Below are 18,304 nucleotides of genomic sequence, written 5' to 3' on the forward strand. Positions count from 1 at the left end.
ATGCAGATTAATGAAGACCACGGACAAGTTGTCATTTTCGCCATTATTTCTCAATGAGACATTTGCTGTTTCTATGTAAAATGTTAAGGTTGGTTTTATTTTCTAAATTAATGCTCATGAGATCGTTTTTTGTATTCTTTTGTTAGTTCTTCCATCTTTGAATGTTGACGCGCCAATCTTTTTCGTTGATTTTTGTGTGTATATTTTGTCTCAGGTGTTGGCGATGTGGTGTTGTTTGTCCTTGTGTGTTGTCAATATAACGATGTCACTTTTTTGTTCTATTCTACTTGCAGAGTGTATAGTAATATTGTACAGACCTATATGATGGTACTGTCCATTACCATAACATGGTGTCACTCACACACATGACATCTCTGACAATACCTATCTTATCACTCATTATCTGTTACCTAACTGCACCGGAAGCAGTGACATGCTTATCTATGTGCGTTACGGCAGCTGTTAAGCTGGACTCACCATTGTCTCCAATCCTTCGAGGTATAGGGATACAACCCAATAGCGTACTGGAAGTATGTTTAGGGTCATTTACAACCTTCTTCACCAGTTTAATTATAAGACCATTCTCACAATGATGATTTGCTAAGACTTTATGTCCAAGATGTTTATTATCTTGTATGGTAATTGTAATGGTGGAAGTTAAACTACCTTCTTGCAGCAGAAGGTTCATATTGTACCCTACTAAAGTGTTTACATCGTAAGAGCATTGCCGTATAGGGTGTCAGTGCGGTACATTGTATAGTGTGTCGGTACGGTACATTGTGGTATAGGTTGTCAGTGCGGTACATTGTAGTATAGTGTGTCAGTACGGTACATTGTGGTATAGGTTGTCAGTGCGGTATAGTGTGTCAGTGCGGTACATTGTGGTATAGGGTGTCAGTGCGGAACATTGTGGTATAGGGTGTCAGTGCGGTACATTGGGGTATAGGGTGTCAGTGCGGTACATTGTGGTAAAGGGTGTCAGTGCGGTACATTGTGGTATAGGGTGTCAGTACGGTAAATTGTGGTATAGTGTGTCAGTACGGTACATTGTGGTATAGGGTGTCAGTACGGTAAATTGTGGTATATTGTGTCAGTACGGTACATTGTGGTATAGGGTGTCAGTGCGGTACTTTGTGGTATAGTGTGTAAGTGCGGTACATTGTGGTATAGTGTGTCAGTGCGGTGCATTGTGGTATAGTGTGTCAGTGCTGTACACTGTGGTATAGTGTGTCAGTGCGGTGCATTGTGGTATAGGGTGTCAGTGCGGTACATTGTGGTATAGTGTGTCAGTGCGGTACATTGTGGTATAGGGTGTCAGTGCGGTACATTGTGGTATAGTGTGTCAGTGCGGTACATTGTGGTATAGGGTGTCAGTGCGGTACATTGTGGTATAGGGTGTCAGTGCGGTACATTGTGGTATAGGGTGTCAGTGCGGTACATTGTGGTATAGGGTGTCAGTGCGGTACATTGTGGTATAGGGTGTCAGTGCGGTACATTGTGGTATAGGGTGTCAGTGCGGTACATTGTGGTATAGGGTGTCAGTGCGGTACATTGTGGTATAGGGTGTCAGTGCGGTACATTGTGGTATAGGGTGTCAGTGCGGTACATTGTGGTATAGTGTGTCAGTGCGGTACATTGTGGTATAGGGTGTCAGTGCGGTACATTGTGGTATAGGGTGTCAGTGCGGTACATTGTGGTATAGGGTGTCAGTGCGGTACATTGTGGTATAGGGTGTCAGTGCGGTACATTGTGGTATAGGGTGTCAGTGCGGTACATTGTGGTATAGGGTGTCAGTGCGGTACATTGTGGTATAGGGTGTCAGTACGGTAAATTGTGGTATAGGGTGTCAGTACGGTACATTGTGGTATAGGGTGTCAGTGCGGTACTTTGTGGTATAGTGTGTAAGTGCGGTACATTGTGGTATAGTGTGTCAGTGCGGTGCATTGTGGTATAGTGTGTCAGTGCTGTACACTGTGGTATAGTGTGTCAGTGCGGTGCATTGTGGTATAGGGTGTCAGTGCGGTACATTGTGGTATAGTGTGTCAGTGCGGTACATTGTGGTATAGGGTGTCAGTACGGTACATTGCCGTAAAGGGGGGCCGGGGCGGTATATTGTGGTATAGTGTGTCAGTGCGGTGCATTGTGGTATAGGGTGTTAGTGCGGTTCATTGTGGTATAGTGTGTCAGTACGGTGTGTCAGTGCTGTACACTGTGGTATAGTGTGTCAGTGCGGTATATTGTGGTATAGTGTGTCAGTGCGGTGCATGGTTGTTTAGCATGTCAGTGCGGTACACTGTGGTATAGTGTGTCAGTGCGGCCAATTGTGGTATAGGGTGTCAGTGCGGTACTTTGTGGTATAGTGTTTAAGTGCGGTACATTGTGGTATAGTGTGTCAGTACGGTGCATTGTGGTATAGGGTGTCAGTGAGGTACATTGTGGTATAGTGTGTGTATAGTGTGTTAGTACGGTGCATTGTGTTCTAATGTGTCAGTGCGGTGCTTTGTGGTATAGTGTGTTAGTGCTGTACATTGTGGTATAGTGTCTCAGTGCGGTGCATTGTGGGATAGTGTGTCAGTGCTGTACATTGTGGTATAGTGTGTGTATAGTGTGTTAGTACGGTGCATTGGGGTATAATGTGTCAGTGCGGTGCTTTGTGGTATAGTGTTTAAGTGCGGTATATTGTGGTATAGAGTGTCAGTACGGTACATTGCCGTAAAGGGGGGCTGGGGCGGTACATTGTGGTATAGTGTGTCAGTGCGGTACACTGTGGTATAGTGTGTCAGTGCGGCCAATTGTGGTATAGGGTGTCAGTGCGGTACTTTGTGGTATAGTGTGTTAGTGCGGTACATTGTGGTATAGTGTGTTAGTACGGTGCATTGTGTTATAATGTGTCAGTGCGGTGCATTGTGGTTTAGTGTGTCAGTGAGGTACATTGTGGTATAGTGTGTCAGTGCGGTGCATTCTTGCATAGGGTGTCAGTGCGGTATATTGTGGTATAGTATGTCAGTACAGTACATTGCCATGTAGGGTATCAGTGCGGTTCATTGTGGTATAGGGTGTCAGTGCGGTACATTGTGGTATAGTGTGTCAATGCGGTACATTGTGGTATAGTATGTCAGTACAGTACATTGCCATGTAGGGTATCAGTGCGGTTCATTGTGGTATAGGGTGTCAGTACGGTGCATTGTGGTATAGTGTGTCAATGCGTTGCATTCTTGCATAGGGTGTCAGTGCGGTACATTGTGGTATAGTGTGTCAGTGCGGCACATTGTGGTATAGTGTGTCAGTACGGTACATTGCCGTATAGGATGTCAGTGAGGTTCAATGTGGTATAGGGTGTCAGTACGGTACATTGCCGTAAAGGGGGGCTGGGGCGGTACATTGTGGTATAGTGTGTCATTGCGGTGCATTGTTGTATAGTGTGTCAGTGCGGTACACTGTGGTATAGTGTGTCAGTGCGGTGCATTTTGGTATAGTATGTCAGTGCGGTGCATTGTGGTATAGCGTGTCAGTACGGTACACTGTGGTATAGTGTGTCAGTGCGGCCAATTGTGGTATAGTGTTTAAGTGCGGTACATTGTGGTATAGTGTGTCAGTACGGTGCATTGTGTTATAATGTGTCAGTGCGGTGTATTGTGGTATAGGGTGTCAGTGAGGTACATTGTGGTATAGTGTGTCAGCACGGTACATTGCCGTATAGGGGGTCAGTGCGGTTCATTGTGGTATAGGGTAGTGTGTCGGTACGGTACATTGTGGCATAGGTTGTCAGTGCGGTACATTGTAGTATAGTGTGTCAGTACGGTACAGTGCCGTATAGGGTGTCAGTGCGGTTCATTGTGGTATAGTGTGTCAGGGTATAGGGTGTCAGTGCGGTACATTGTGGTATAGGGTGTCAGTACGGTACATTGTCATAGAGAGTGTCAGTGCGGTTCATTGTGGTATAGGGTGTCAGTACGGTACATTGTGGTATAGTGTGTCAGTACGGTACATTGCCGTATAGGGTGTCAGTGCGGTTCATTGTGGTATAGGGTGTCAGTACAGTACATTGTGGTATAGTGTGTCAATGCGGTGCATTCTTGTTTAGGGTGTCAGTGCGGTACATTGTGGTATAGTGTGTCAGTGCGGTACATTGCCGTATAGGGTGTCAGTGCGGTTCATTGTGGTATAGGGTGTCAGTACGGTACGTTGCCTTAAAGGGGGGCTGGGGCGGTACATTGTGGTATAGTGTGTCAGTGCGGTGCATTGTTGTATAGTGTTTATTAGTGCGGAACACTGTGGTATAGTGTGTCAGTGCGGTGCATTGTGGTATAGTGTGTCAGTGCAGTACACTGTGTTATAGTGTGTCAGTGCGATACATTGTGGTATAGTGTGTCAGTGCGGAACACTGTGGTATAGTGTGTCAGTGCAGTGCATTGTGGTAAAGTGTGTCAGTGCAGTACACTGTGTTATAGTGTGTCAGTGCGATACATTGTGGTATAGTGTGTCAGTGCGTTACACTGTGGTATAATCTGTCAGTGCGGTGCATTGTGGTATAATCTGTCAGTGCGGTGCATTGTGGTATAGTGTGTCAGTGCGTTACATTGTGGTATAGGGTGTCAGTGCGGGACATTGTGGTATAGTGTGTCAGTTCGGTACATTGTGGTATAGTGTGTCAATGCGGTGCATTGTGGTATAGGGTGTCAGTGCGGTACATTGTGGTATAGTGTGTCAGTGCGGTATATTGTGGTATAGTGTGTCATTGCGGTGTATTGTGGTATAGTGTGTCAATGCGGTACATTGTGGTATAGTGTGTTAGTGCGGTACATTGTGGTATAGTGTGTCAGTGCGGTATATTGTGGTATAGAGTGTCAGTACGGTACATTGCCATAAAGGGGGCTACGGCGGTACATTGTTGTATAGTGTGTCAGTGCGGTGCATTGTGGTATAAGATGTCAATGCGGTATATTGTGGTATAGTGTGTCAGTGCGGTGCATTGTTGTATAGTGTGTCAGTGCGATACACTGTGGTATAGGGTGTCAGTGCGGTACATTGTGGTATAGGGTGTCAGTACGGTACATTGCCGTATAGGGTGTCAGTGCGGTATATTGTGGTATAATGTGTCAGTGCGGTATATTGTGGTATAGTGTGTCAGTGCGGTACTTTGTGGTATAGTGTGTAAGTGCGGTACATTGTGGTATAGTGTGTCAATGCGGTACATTGTGGTATAGTGTGTCAGTGCGGTATATTGTGGTATAGTGTGTCAGTGCGGTGCATTGTGGTATAGCGTGTCAGTGCGGTACACTGTGGTATAGTGTGTCAGTGCGGTACATTGTGGTATAGGGTGTCAGTGCGGTACACTGTGGTATAGGGTTTCAGTGCGGTACATTGTGGTATAGTGTGTCAGTACGGTACATTGTGGTATAGTGTGTCAGTGCGGTACATTATGGTATAGGGTGTCAGTACGGTACATTGTGGTATAGTGTGTCAGTGCGGTTCATTGTGGTATAGGGTGTCAGTGCGGTACATTGTGATATAGTGTGTCAATGCGGTGCATTGTGGTATAGTGTGTCAGTGCGGTACATTGTGGTATAGTGTGTCAATGCGGTACATTGTGGTATAGTGTGTCAATGCGGTGCATTGTGGTATAGGGGGTCAGTGCGGTACATTGTGGTATAGTGTGTCAGCGCGGTACATTGTGATATAGTGTGTCAATGCGGTGCATTGTGGTATAGTGTGTCAGTGCGGTACATTATGGTATAGGGTGTCAGTACGGTACATTGTGGTATAGTGTGTCGGTGCGGTACATTGTGGTATAGTGTGTCAGTGCGGAACACTGTGGTATAGTGTGTCAGTGCGGTGCATTGTGGTATAGTGTGTCAGTGTGGTGCCTTGTGGTATAGGGGGTCAGTGCGGTGCATTGCGGTATAGTGTTAGTGCGGTGCATTGTGGTATAGTCTGTCACAGTTATAACAAAGTGAATAACATTAGTTTTGAGTCTAGTTCTATTTCCAGATCGCTAGCTTCCGTCCTCTTCCTACAAGTGAGATTCTTATACCAAAGTGCATGTCCGGCAATGAGGATAAGTCTGGCTTCCGGTATACAATGCTTGAAATCGACGTCACTAACGACCCCTAGCGTTATACAGGTATAGTGTGTCAGTGCGGTGCATTGTTGTATAGTGTTTATTAGTGCGGAACACTGTGGTATAGTGTCTCAGTGCGGTGCATTGTGGTATAGTGTGTCAGTACGGTACATTGTGGTCTAGTGTGTCAGTGCGGTACATTGTGGTATAGTGTGTCAGTACGGTTCATTGTGGTATAGTGTGTCAGTGCGGTACATTGTTGTATAGGGTGTCAGTGCGGTACACTGTGGTATAGTGTGTCATTGCGGTACATTGTGGTATAGTGTGTCAGTGCGGAACACTGTGGTATAGTGTGTCAGTGCGGTGCATTGTGGTATAGGGTGTCAGTGCGGTACACTGTGGTGTAGTGTGTCAGTGCGGTGCATTGTGGTATAGTGTGTCAGTACGGTACATTGTGGTCTAGTGTGTCAGTGCGGTACATTGTGGTATAGTGTGTCAATGCGGTGCATTGTGGTCTAGGGTGTCAGTGCGGTACATTGTGGTATAGTGTGTCAATGCGGTGCATTGTGGTATAGGGTGTCAGTGCGGTACATTGTGGTATAGTGTGTCAGTGTGGTGCCTTGTGGTATAGGGTGTCAGTGCGGTGCATTGCGGTATAGTGTTAGTGCGGTGCATTGTGGTATAGTCTGTCACAGTTATAACAAAGTGAATAACATTAGTTTTGAGTCTAGTTCTATTTCCAGATCGCTAGCTTCCGTCCTCTTCCTACAAGTGAGATTCTTATACCAAAGTGCATGTCCGGCAATGAGGATAAGTCTGGCTTCCGGTATACAATGCTTGAAATCGACGTCACTAACGACCCCTAGCGTTATACACCTGTATCATGTCGCCGTAGTTACACGCAGCCTTTTGTGCAGTAGTGACGTCACTGACGACCCCTCGCGTTAGACACGTGTATCATATCACCGTGGTAATGCCGTCTTTTGTAGATCGATACCGGTCGATAATCTCACAGCATTGATATGGATAATAACTATAAGTAAATGATATTTACGAGAGATGGGCCATCAAATAAATCTCCATAACTTGATTGTGTTCTATCGCTACGATAGGGGAACATGCAATGTGATTAACCGTCAATAGCTATTCACTCGGAGCTTACACTCGGCCAGACACTGACCAAGGTCAGTTCTCTATCGCGTTAAATAGACAGTTAGTTTACAGATCGGTCTCGGCACATGATGAAAGTCCAAGTAATAATACATTTCTAGCAGCGATAATTCTATACTTCCCTATGTCTATTTAGTTACATATACTAGTCTTTATAACAAACTAGCAACATTTCGGACACAACAGCATCAGTAATAGTGTTGTCTGTGACAGCATCAGTAATGGTGTTGTCTGTGACAGCATCAGTAATGGTGTTGTCTGTGACAGCATCAGTAATGGTGTTGTCTGTGACAGCATCAGTAATGGTGTTGTCTGTGACAGCATCAGTAATGGTGTTGTCTGTGACAGCATCAGTAATGGTGTTGTCTGTGACAGCATCAGTAATGGTGTTGTCTGTGACAGCATCAGTAATGGTGTTGTCTGTGACAGCATCAGTAATGGTGTTGTCTGTGACAGCATCAGTAATGGTGTTGTCTGTGACAGCATCAGTAATGGTGTTGTCTGTGACAGCATCAGTAATGGTGTTGTCTGTGACAGCATCAGTAATGGTGTTGTCTGTGACAGCATCAGTAATGGTGTTGTCTGTGACAGCATCAGTAATGGTGTTGTCTGTGACAGCATCAGTAATGGTGTTGTCTGTGACAGCATCAGTAATAGTGTTGTCTGTGACAGCATCAGTAATGGTGTTGTCTGTGACAGCATCAGTAATGGTGTTGTCTGTGACAGCATCAGTAAGGGTGTTGTCTGTGACAGCATCAGTAAGGGTGTTGTCTGTGACATGTACACTGACAAATGAACGTGGCAGATCACTTTGGTTTAGCAAAACATAAAGGTTATTCCCTGTAAGATGAGTTCAACTCTGCAAAACACAACTAGGTTAAACCAGGTAAATCAGGTGACCACGCATTTGCTCAGAACCCCAAAAAAGCGTCGCAATTTCCGTATCGCGACATCGGAATATTCCCGATATTGTGACGTCACGTCATTGTTATCGCATTGAGATAACATACATGGGAAATGCGATGCACAATGTAAGACAGAAACTTCCTACCCTCTTTTCTATCTGTTTTATCTATCATACACGTAAACGAATGACATAATTCAATGTGCGGCCCTTTCTACCACTCGTTGGTGACACCAAGAATCCTGCTGCCCACATTGCGACTTGTTGACGTGGGGATGCAGAGAAAAGTCAGGCTACTGCCATTTACGTGAAATGATGCCATGATTATTCCAACCAGACATTGATTTGTTGCCCTTCTACAACTTCTCAGGAACACGACAAGATACTTATTTGTTGCCGCTAAACCACCTTTGAAGAACATAAAAGGCATCAGTTTTCTGCCCCCACCATCACCTGTTGGCTTCGGGATGCCAAGCAAGCATCATTATGCTGCCCCTTGAACCCTTTTCGGTTACATGAAGAAAACATAATATATTGCGCCTTTCACCATATGTTGGGAACGTCGAAAGGGTTTACCCATTTCCTTAGTGCTTCTAAATACAATTAGACTACCCTTGTAGCTAACATACAGGATAATCACTCATTGCTGTATCTCAAATAGCGCCCACCGATCACTATCACAGTAAATCAATTAGTCATCTTTTTCGGAAATGCAAGCCGGACATTGGATTCTTATCAACAAATTAGGTATCAGATTAATACTTCCGCCACTGACCAGGGTACTGATAAAAGCAAGTTGTTCTTTGAAAAAACCGCTTTAGACCTGAATATATATGATGGGTTTTTTGTGTTGTCGTCTCATGTAGGCCCTTGTAGATTAGAAAGTCCCGAGTATAACAGATTGTAAAGCCGTGTCCCATGTGGAACTCATCTCACAAATCAGAAACGACATGCGAGGCCCTGTCACTCAGACGTTACGTTTCCCTTGTAACCAACCATCTAACAGCGGACTGCAAAACCCGCGGGTACAGGCTTAGGGTGACTGGCGGATATCCGGGAGGCGGGTACCGACTATTTCACACGACTAGCGCTTACGTGTCCCGGGGATGATTGAGAGCAGGCTAGAACTGCTCCAGTGTGTGTTACTCCTCTGGAGCGGAGTTATATCCCGGGTCGGTTTGTTACATCAGCGGCAGAGACTTCATGTTTGAACAAGGTGAGTGACATTTTATATCTTCTTCAATTCATCGACATCGTTACAGTACCCACCGTCTCCTCGTCTCTAAAGCCAAATTTCCTATACCGATAGCCCCCGCTGTACAGACCATGTCCGCGTAACATATAGTTTATTTATACATTGATAAATGTTTCACGTTTGGACATTTAAGTTTGGTACGTGAAAAAGTAGTGGGTCTCCTGCCCGCATTTGTGTGTTTTCTGCGGGTGCTCCGGTATCCTCCCATATTATGAACCATTGCGCGCTTCCAACCGGGCAAACAAGAGTGACTTATGTAATAAATTGATACTGTATATCATGTTTCATTTTGTTGTGAAGTTTGTAGCTGCTGCCGACGTTTCAAGCATAAAACCATTCTAAGATAGTATTTTATTATTATTTTTTTCGTCCTTTTACTTTCCTCTATTTTGTGTGAGAAAAACAGTACGCTTCTTATCGTACTAATAATTCTACGTAGTTGAAGCGCCTATATTAACAAAAACAACAAACAGGTGTGTCTACTTTATGTAATTCCTAGCATTATGCATATACTTATAATTTGCACGAGCAGTTCAGCTGAACAGGATTGATATGATATGTTCCCTAGAGAACAGATAAATATCTAACTAAGAAAAATTCCTTAAGAGTTGTAAGTCCGTTAAGTATTATGTTACTAGTATCAAAATATCGGAAACAGAGTTATCACAGGACATTGTAGCAAACAGATAGACGGGAGACAGATATAGAGACATATACTACATTATGTAACCCATCAGTACTCGAAAAAAACCTGAACGTAATCAACAAGTGATGTTTATTTGATATACGTGGTTAATGACGATGTGACAATTGTGTGGTTTTGAAGTAATGTGTCGTCCTAACGGTACCTGCGTTGTCACAAATTTTCTGCAATTGACGTCAGCCTCAATTTTGGGTTATTTTTGGCGTTCTTGTGCTTTACAAATTACGTATCAGGTCTACGTGCTATGTAATCCAGTGAAATCGAGATAAGCCTCTGATATTTACGATTCCTTGGAGTTTCAGCAAACAATGTGAGCGTGCTGAAGGTATCTGTAATCTATGTATAAATTCACGCGATTTTAATTCATTCGAGAACATCCTCTTTTGCGGATGGCGTCGACTTTACAAAGTTTCCCAAGGAGCACATCTAAAATACGCGAGCCTTTCTTCAATCTTATGGACATGTGCAATTAACTACAAATGTATAACAATGGACTGAGAAAAAGACCAAGACATCGAAATGACACGTGTTTTTGTAGGAAACGTATATCTCGTCAACGTAATGAAACTACGAAACATTACCTCAACTACATCATCACCAAACTATCAAGTTAAGACGTTGAATCACTAAACCAAACTTTTATATGAAATTAGCATGTACGTCGTTTACAAACTACGTGATCGCAAAAGTATTGTATACAAACTACGTGATCACAAAACTATAGTTTACAAACTACGTCATCACAAAACTATTGTATACAAATTACGTGATCACAAAACTATAGAATACAAACTACGATATCACAAAACTATTGTATACAAACTACGTGATCACAAAACTATAGTTTACAAACTATGTCATCACAAAACTATTGTATACAAACTACGTGATCACAAAACTATAGTATACAAACTACGTAATCACATAACTATTGTATACAAACTACGTCATCACAAAACTATTGTATACAAACTCCGTGATCACAAAACTATAGTTTACAAACTACGTGATCACAAAACTATTGTATACAAATTACGTGATCACAAAACTATAGAATACCAACTACGATATCACAAAACTATTGTATACAAACTACGTGATCACAAAACTATAGTATACAAACTACGTAATCACAAAACTATAGTATACAAACTACGTGATCACAAAACTATTGTATACAAATTACGTGATCACAAAACTATAGTATACAAACTACGTAATCACAAAACTATTGTATACAAACTACGTCATCACAAAACTATTGTATACAACCTACGTGATCACAAAACTATAGTTTACAAACTACGTCAACAAAACTATTGTATACAAATTACGTGATCACAAACCTATAGTATACAAACTACGTAATCACAAAACTATAGTATACAAACTACGTGATCACAAAACTATTGTATACAAACTACGTGATCACAAACCTATAGTATACAAACTGCGTGATCACAAATCTATAGTGTACAAACTACGTCATCACAAAACTATTGAATACAAACTACGTCATCACAAAACTATAGAATACAAACTACGTCATCACAAAACTATAGTATACAAACTACGTCATCACAAATATATTGTATACAAACTACGATATCACAAAACTATAGAATACAAACTACGTCATCACAAAACTATTGTATACAACCTACGTGATCACAAAACTATAGTTTACAAACTACGTCATCACAAAACTATAGTTTACAAACTACGTGATCACAAAACTATTGTATACAAACTACGTGATCACAAAACTATAGAATACAAACTACGTGATCACAAAACTATAGAATACAAACTACGTCATCACAAAACTATAGAATACAAACTACGTGATCACAAAACTATAGTATACAAACTACGTCATCACAAAACTATTGTATACAAACTACGTGATCACAAAACTATTGTATACAAACTACCAGATCGCAAAACTATAGTTTACAAACTACGTGATCACAAAACTATAGTTTACAAACTACGTGATCACAAAACTATTGTATACAAACTACGTCATCACAAAACTATTGTATACAAACTACGTGATCACAAAACTATAGTTTACAAACTACGTGATCACAAAACTATAGTGTACAAACTACGTGATCACAAAACTATTGTATACAAACTACGTCATCACAAAACTATTGTATACAAACTACGTGATCACAAAACTATAGTTTACAAACTACGTGATCACAAAACTATAGTGTACAAACTACGTGATCACAAAACTATTGTATACAAACTACGTCATCACAAAACTATTGAATACAAACTACGTTATCACAAAACTATAGTATTAAAACTACGTCATCACAAATCTATTGTATACAAACTACGATATCACAAAACTATAGTTTACAAACTACGTCATCACAAATCTATTGTATACAAACTACAATATCACAAAACTATAGAATACAAACTACGTGATCACAAAACTAAAGTATACAAACTACGAGATCGCAAAACAATTGTATACAAACTACGTCAACACAAAACTATTCTATACAAACTACGATATCACAAAACTATAGAATCCAAACTACGTCATCACAAAACTAAAGTATACAAACTACGAGATCGCAAAACTATTGTATACAAACTACGTGATCACAAAACAAAAGTATATAAACTACGATATCACAAAACTATAGAATACAAACAACGTCATCATAAAAATTTGGGAAAAAAAAATACGTGCTCACAAAACTATAGAATACAAACTACGTCATCACAAAACTATTGTATACAAACTACGTGATCACAGAACCATTTATACAAACTACGTCATCAAAAATCTATTGTATACAAACTACGATATCACAAAACTATAGAAAACAAACTACGTCATCACAAAACTCTAGTTTACAAACTACGTCATCACAAAACTATTGTATACAACCTACGTGATCACAAAACTATAGAGTACAAACTACGTGATCACAGAACCATTTATACAAACTACGTCATCACTAATCTATTGTATACAAACTACGTCAACACAAAACTATAGAATACAAGCTACGTGATCACAAAACTATTGTATACAAACTACGTCATCACAAATCTATTGTATACAAACTACGTCATCACAAGACTATTGTATACAAACTGCGTCATCACAAAACTATAGTTTACAAACTACGTCATCACAAAACTATAGAATACAAACTAAGTGATCACAAAACTATAGTGTACAAACTACGTGATCACAAAACTATAGAATACAAACTACGTGATCACAAAACTATAGTTTACAAACTACGTGATCACAAAACCATTTATACAAACTACGTCATCACAAGACTATTGTATACAAACTACGTCATCACAAAACTATAGTTTACAAACTACGTCATCACAAAACTATAGAATACAAACTACGTCATCACAAAACTATAGTGTACAAACTACGTGATCACAAATCTATTGTATACAAACTACGTCATCACAAAACTATAGTGCACAAACTACGTCATCACAAAACTATAGTGTACAAACTACGTGATCACAAAACCATTTATACAAACTACGATATCACAAAACTATAGAATACAAACTACGTCATCACAAAACTATAGTGTACAAACTACGTCATCACAAAACTAGTGTACAAACTACGTGATCACAAAACCATTTATACAAACTACGATATCACAAAACTATAGAATACAAACTACGTCATCACAAAACTATAGTGTACAAACTACGTGATCACAAAACTATAGTTTACAAACTACGTGATCACAAATCTATAGTGTACAAACTACGTGATCACAAATCTATAGTGTACAAACTACGTCATCACAAATCTATTGTACAAACTACGTGATCACAAAACCATTTATACAAACTACGATATCACAAAACTATAGAATACAAACTACGTCATCACAAAACTATAGTTTACAAACTACGTGATCACAAATCTATAGTGTACAAACTACGTCATCACAAATCTATAGTATGCAAACTACGTCATCACAAATCTATTGTATACAAACTACGTCATCACAAAACTATAGAATACAAACTACGTGATCACAAAACTAAAGTATACAAACTACGAGATCGCAAAACTATTGTATACAAACTACGTGATCACAAAACAAAAGTATACAAACTACGATATCACAAAACTATAGAATACGAACAACGTCATCACAAAACTTTTGTATACAAATTACGTGATCACAAAACTATAGTGTACAAACTACGTCATCACAAAACTATAGTGTACAAACTACGTGATCACACGAGATCGCAAAACTATTGTATACAAACTACGTGATCACAAAACTAAAGTATACAAACTACGAGATCGTAAAACTATTGTATACAAACTACGTGATCACAAATCTATAGTGTACAATCTACGTCATCACAAATCTATAGTATACAAACTACGTCATCACAAATCTATAGTATGCAAACTACGTCATCACAAATCTATTGCATACAAACTACGTCATCACAAACCTATGGTATACAAACTACGTCATCACAAATCTATAGTATACAAACTACGTCATCACAAACCTATAGAATACAAACTACGTCATCACAAAACTATAGTTTACAAACTACGTGATCACAAATCTATAGTGTACAAACTACGTCATCACAAATCTATAGTATACAAACTACGTCATCACAAATCTATTGTATACAAACTACGTCATCACAAAACTATAGAATACAAACTACGTGATCACAAAACTAAAGTATACAAACTACGAGATCGCAAAACTATTGTATACAAACTACGTGATCACAAAACAAAAGTATACAAACTACGATATCACAAAACTATAGAATACAAACAACGTCATCACAAAACTTTTGTATACAAATTACCTGATCACAAAACTATAGAATACAAACTACGTCATCACAAAACTATAGTATACAAACTACGATATCACAAAACTATAGAATACATACTACGTCAGCACAAAACTTTGTATACAAACTGCGTATTCATAAAACTATTGTATAAAAACTACCTCATCAGCGTACTACAGAGTTACGTAGAATATTATTTTATGTTTCTCTCCTTTTTATGGAGGCTTATATATGACACATAAAACTGTAGAGATGGGTTCAATAACATATTCCATCGACAAGGCATAAAAGCGGGTCACATGCGGAAGTCAGTACACTGCCATTAAATGTAATTTGCGGGCGGTTAACCATCCAACTACTGACCACGCTCGACGTTGCTGACCTTGTGAGCGGGTCCCCAGATCTTGCCAGTAAGGTAATAAGTCCCCTCATACACCTTAGCTGTTTAAAAGCCACCGGAGCGGTTAGTTAAGCGATCAGATAAATATAGGCTCCAAAATGATCATGACAAACAAAAAATAACCGAAAAAAATCACATTTCTGTTTGTGCCTCTTAACTGACGCGATGGAGCCTGGAACCGTTCTAGCACTTATAGATACAATCACATCTATACTAGTCTGTTAGGGGGCTCAATCAGAGAGATAGCATGTCTAAAGCGAGCATTCAAATCACACCATATGCCAGATCTAGACGTATCAAAGCTACCCATCTGGCATACAGGTATCAGTTATTGCTTCCGACATGCTCACGTGCAGTCACAGGTACACTTAGGTAATACAGGTATGACGTCATCATGATGCCAATAGCAGTATATATAACCCGGCTATCAAACTTTGGTAAATGCAGGTATCGTAAATGTGGCGGTGGTCTTGGTTGTTATACTTATCATTCCAGATGTCTATGGAATTCCACTAGATTTTATTCTTTATCCGAGTTATTTTGTGTAATGCGCAATAGCCTATGGTGTATTTGATGATGAACACTACATCTCATGGGTCTCAACACTATACACAGGGACCTCAACACTATATATATGGACCTCAACACTACACCTCAAGGAACTCAACACTATACACAGGGACTTCAACACTATACACAGGGACCTCAACACTATACACAGGGACCTCAAAACTATACACAGGGACCTCAACACTATACACAGGGACCTCAAAACTATACACAGGGACCTCAACACTATACACAGGGACCTCAACACTATACACAGGGACCTCAACACTACACCTCAAGGAACTCAACACTATACACAGGGACCTCAACACTATACACAGGGATATCCCCCCTATATACAGAGACCTCAACACTATACAGAGGGACCTCAACACTTTATACAGGGACCTCAAAACTATACACAGGGACCCCAACACTACACCTCATTGGTCTTACCCAACACTATACACAGCAACCGCAAGGCTATATATAGTGACCTCAACACTATATACAGGGACCTCAACAATATACACAGGGACCTCGACACTATACACAGGGACCACAAGGCTATATATAGTGACCTCAACACTATATACAGGGACCTCAACATTATACACAGGGACCTCAACACTATACACAGGGACCTCAACACTATTTACAGGGACCTCAACACTATACACAGGAACCTCAAGGCTATATATAGGGACCTCAACACTATACACAGGGACCACAAGGCTATATATAGGGACCTCAACACTATACACAGGGACCTCAACGCTATATACAGAGACCTCAACACTATACACAGGGACCTCAACACTATACACAGGGACCTCAACACTATATACAGGGGTCACTACATTATATCTTAGGGGCCTTACCACTTTACCCCAGGGACCTCAACACAACACCCTAGAGGCATCAACACTACACCCCAGGGGACTCAACACAACACCCCATGGGCCTTACCACTACACCCGAGGGCCTCAACACCGTACCTCAGGGAACTCAACACAACACCCCGGGGACCTCAACACTACACCCCAGGGGCCTCAACACAACACCCCATGGGCCTTACCACTACACCCCAGGACCTCAACACAACACCCCGAGGGTCTTACCACTACAACCCAGGGCCTCAAAACTAAACCCCATGGGTCTTACCACTACACCCAAGGCCTCAAAACTACACTCCATGGGTCTTACCACTACACCCTAGGGCCTCAACACTACACCCCATGGATCTTACCACTATACCACAGGGCCTCAACACTACTCCCCATGGGTGTTACCACTACACCCCAGGGCCTCAAAACTACACCCCATGGGTCTTACCACCACAACCGAGGGCCTCAACACTACACCCCAGGGCCTCAACACTACACCCCAGGGCCTCAAAATTACACCCCGTGGGTCTTATCACTACACCCAGGGCCTCAACACTACACCCCATGGATCTTACCACTACACCACAGGACCTCAACACTACTCCCCATGGGTGTTACCACTACACCCCAGGGCCTCAAAACTACACCCCATGGGTCTTACCACTACAAACGAGGGCCTCAACACTACACCCCAGGGCCTCAACACTACACCCCACGGGTCTTACCACTACACCCCAGGGCCTCAACACTACACCCCACGGGTCTTACCACTACACCCCAGGGCCTCAACACTACCCCCAATGGGTCTTACCACTACACCCCAGGGCCTCAAAAGCACACCCATGGGTCTTACCATTACACCAAGGGCCTCAACACTACACCACAGGGGCTCAACACTACACCCCAGGGCCTCAAAACTACCCCCCAAGGGTCTTACCACTACACCCCAGGGCCTCAAAACTACACCCCACGAGTCTTACCACTACACCCCAGGGCCTCAACACTACACCTCATTGGTCTTACCACTACACCCCAGGGCCTCAAAAGTACACCCATGGGTCTTACCATTACACCAAGGGCCTCAACACTACACCACAGGGACTCAACACTACACCCCAGGGCCTCAAAACTACACCCCAAGGGTCTTACCACTACACCCCAGGGCCTCAAAACTACACCCCACGGGTCTTACCACTACACCCCAGGGCCTCAACACTACACCCCAGGGCCTCAACACTACACCCCAGTGCCTCAACACTACACCCCATGGGTCTTACCACTAAACCCCAGGGCCTCAAAACTACACCCCGAGGGTCTTACCACTACACCCCAGGGCCTCAAAACTAAACCCCATGGGACTTACCACTACAGCCAGGGCCTCAAAACTACACCCCATGGGTCTTACCACTACACCCCAGGGCCTCAACACTACACCCCGAGGGTCTTACCACTACACCCCATGGCCTCAACACTACACCCCATGGGTCTTACCACTACACCCAAGGGCCTCAA

General features: G+C 41.8%; 1 protein-coding gene across 1 annotated transcript; it reads left to right on the forward strand.

The window, feature by feature from the left end:
• The first annotated feature begins 17,229 nt into the window (after positions 1–17,229).
• On the forward strand, positions 17,230–18,075 carry LOC110441267 (putative proline-rich protein 21). Its single transcript, XM_021484374.1, has one exon. The coding sequence runs from the start codon at positions 17,230–17,232 to the stop codon at positions 18,073–18,075; it is 846 nt and encodes a 281-aa protein (XP_021340049.1).
• The last annotated feature ends 229 nt before the right edge of the window (positions 18,076–18,304 follow it).

Source organism: Mizuhopecten yessoensis, unplaced genomic scaffold (genome assembly GCF_002113885.1).
Source record: "Mizuhopecten yessoensis strain PY_sf001 unplaced genomic scaffold, ASM211388v2 scaffold715803, whole genome shotgun sequence".
In the NCBI taxonomy this organism is placed as follows: Eukaryota; Metazoa; Mollusca; class Bivalvia; order Pectinida; family Pectinidae; genus Mizuhopecten; species Mizuhopecten yessoensis.

Bases quoted from the DNA above. Each gene is read 5' to 3' on its own strand.
- LOC110441267 (XM_021484374.1), top strand. From the start codon at position 17,230: ATGGGTCTTACCACCACAACCGAGGGCCTCAACACTACACCCCAGGGC.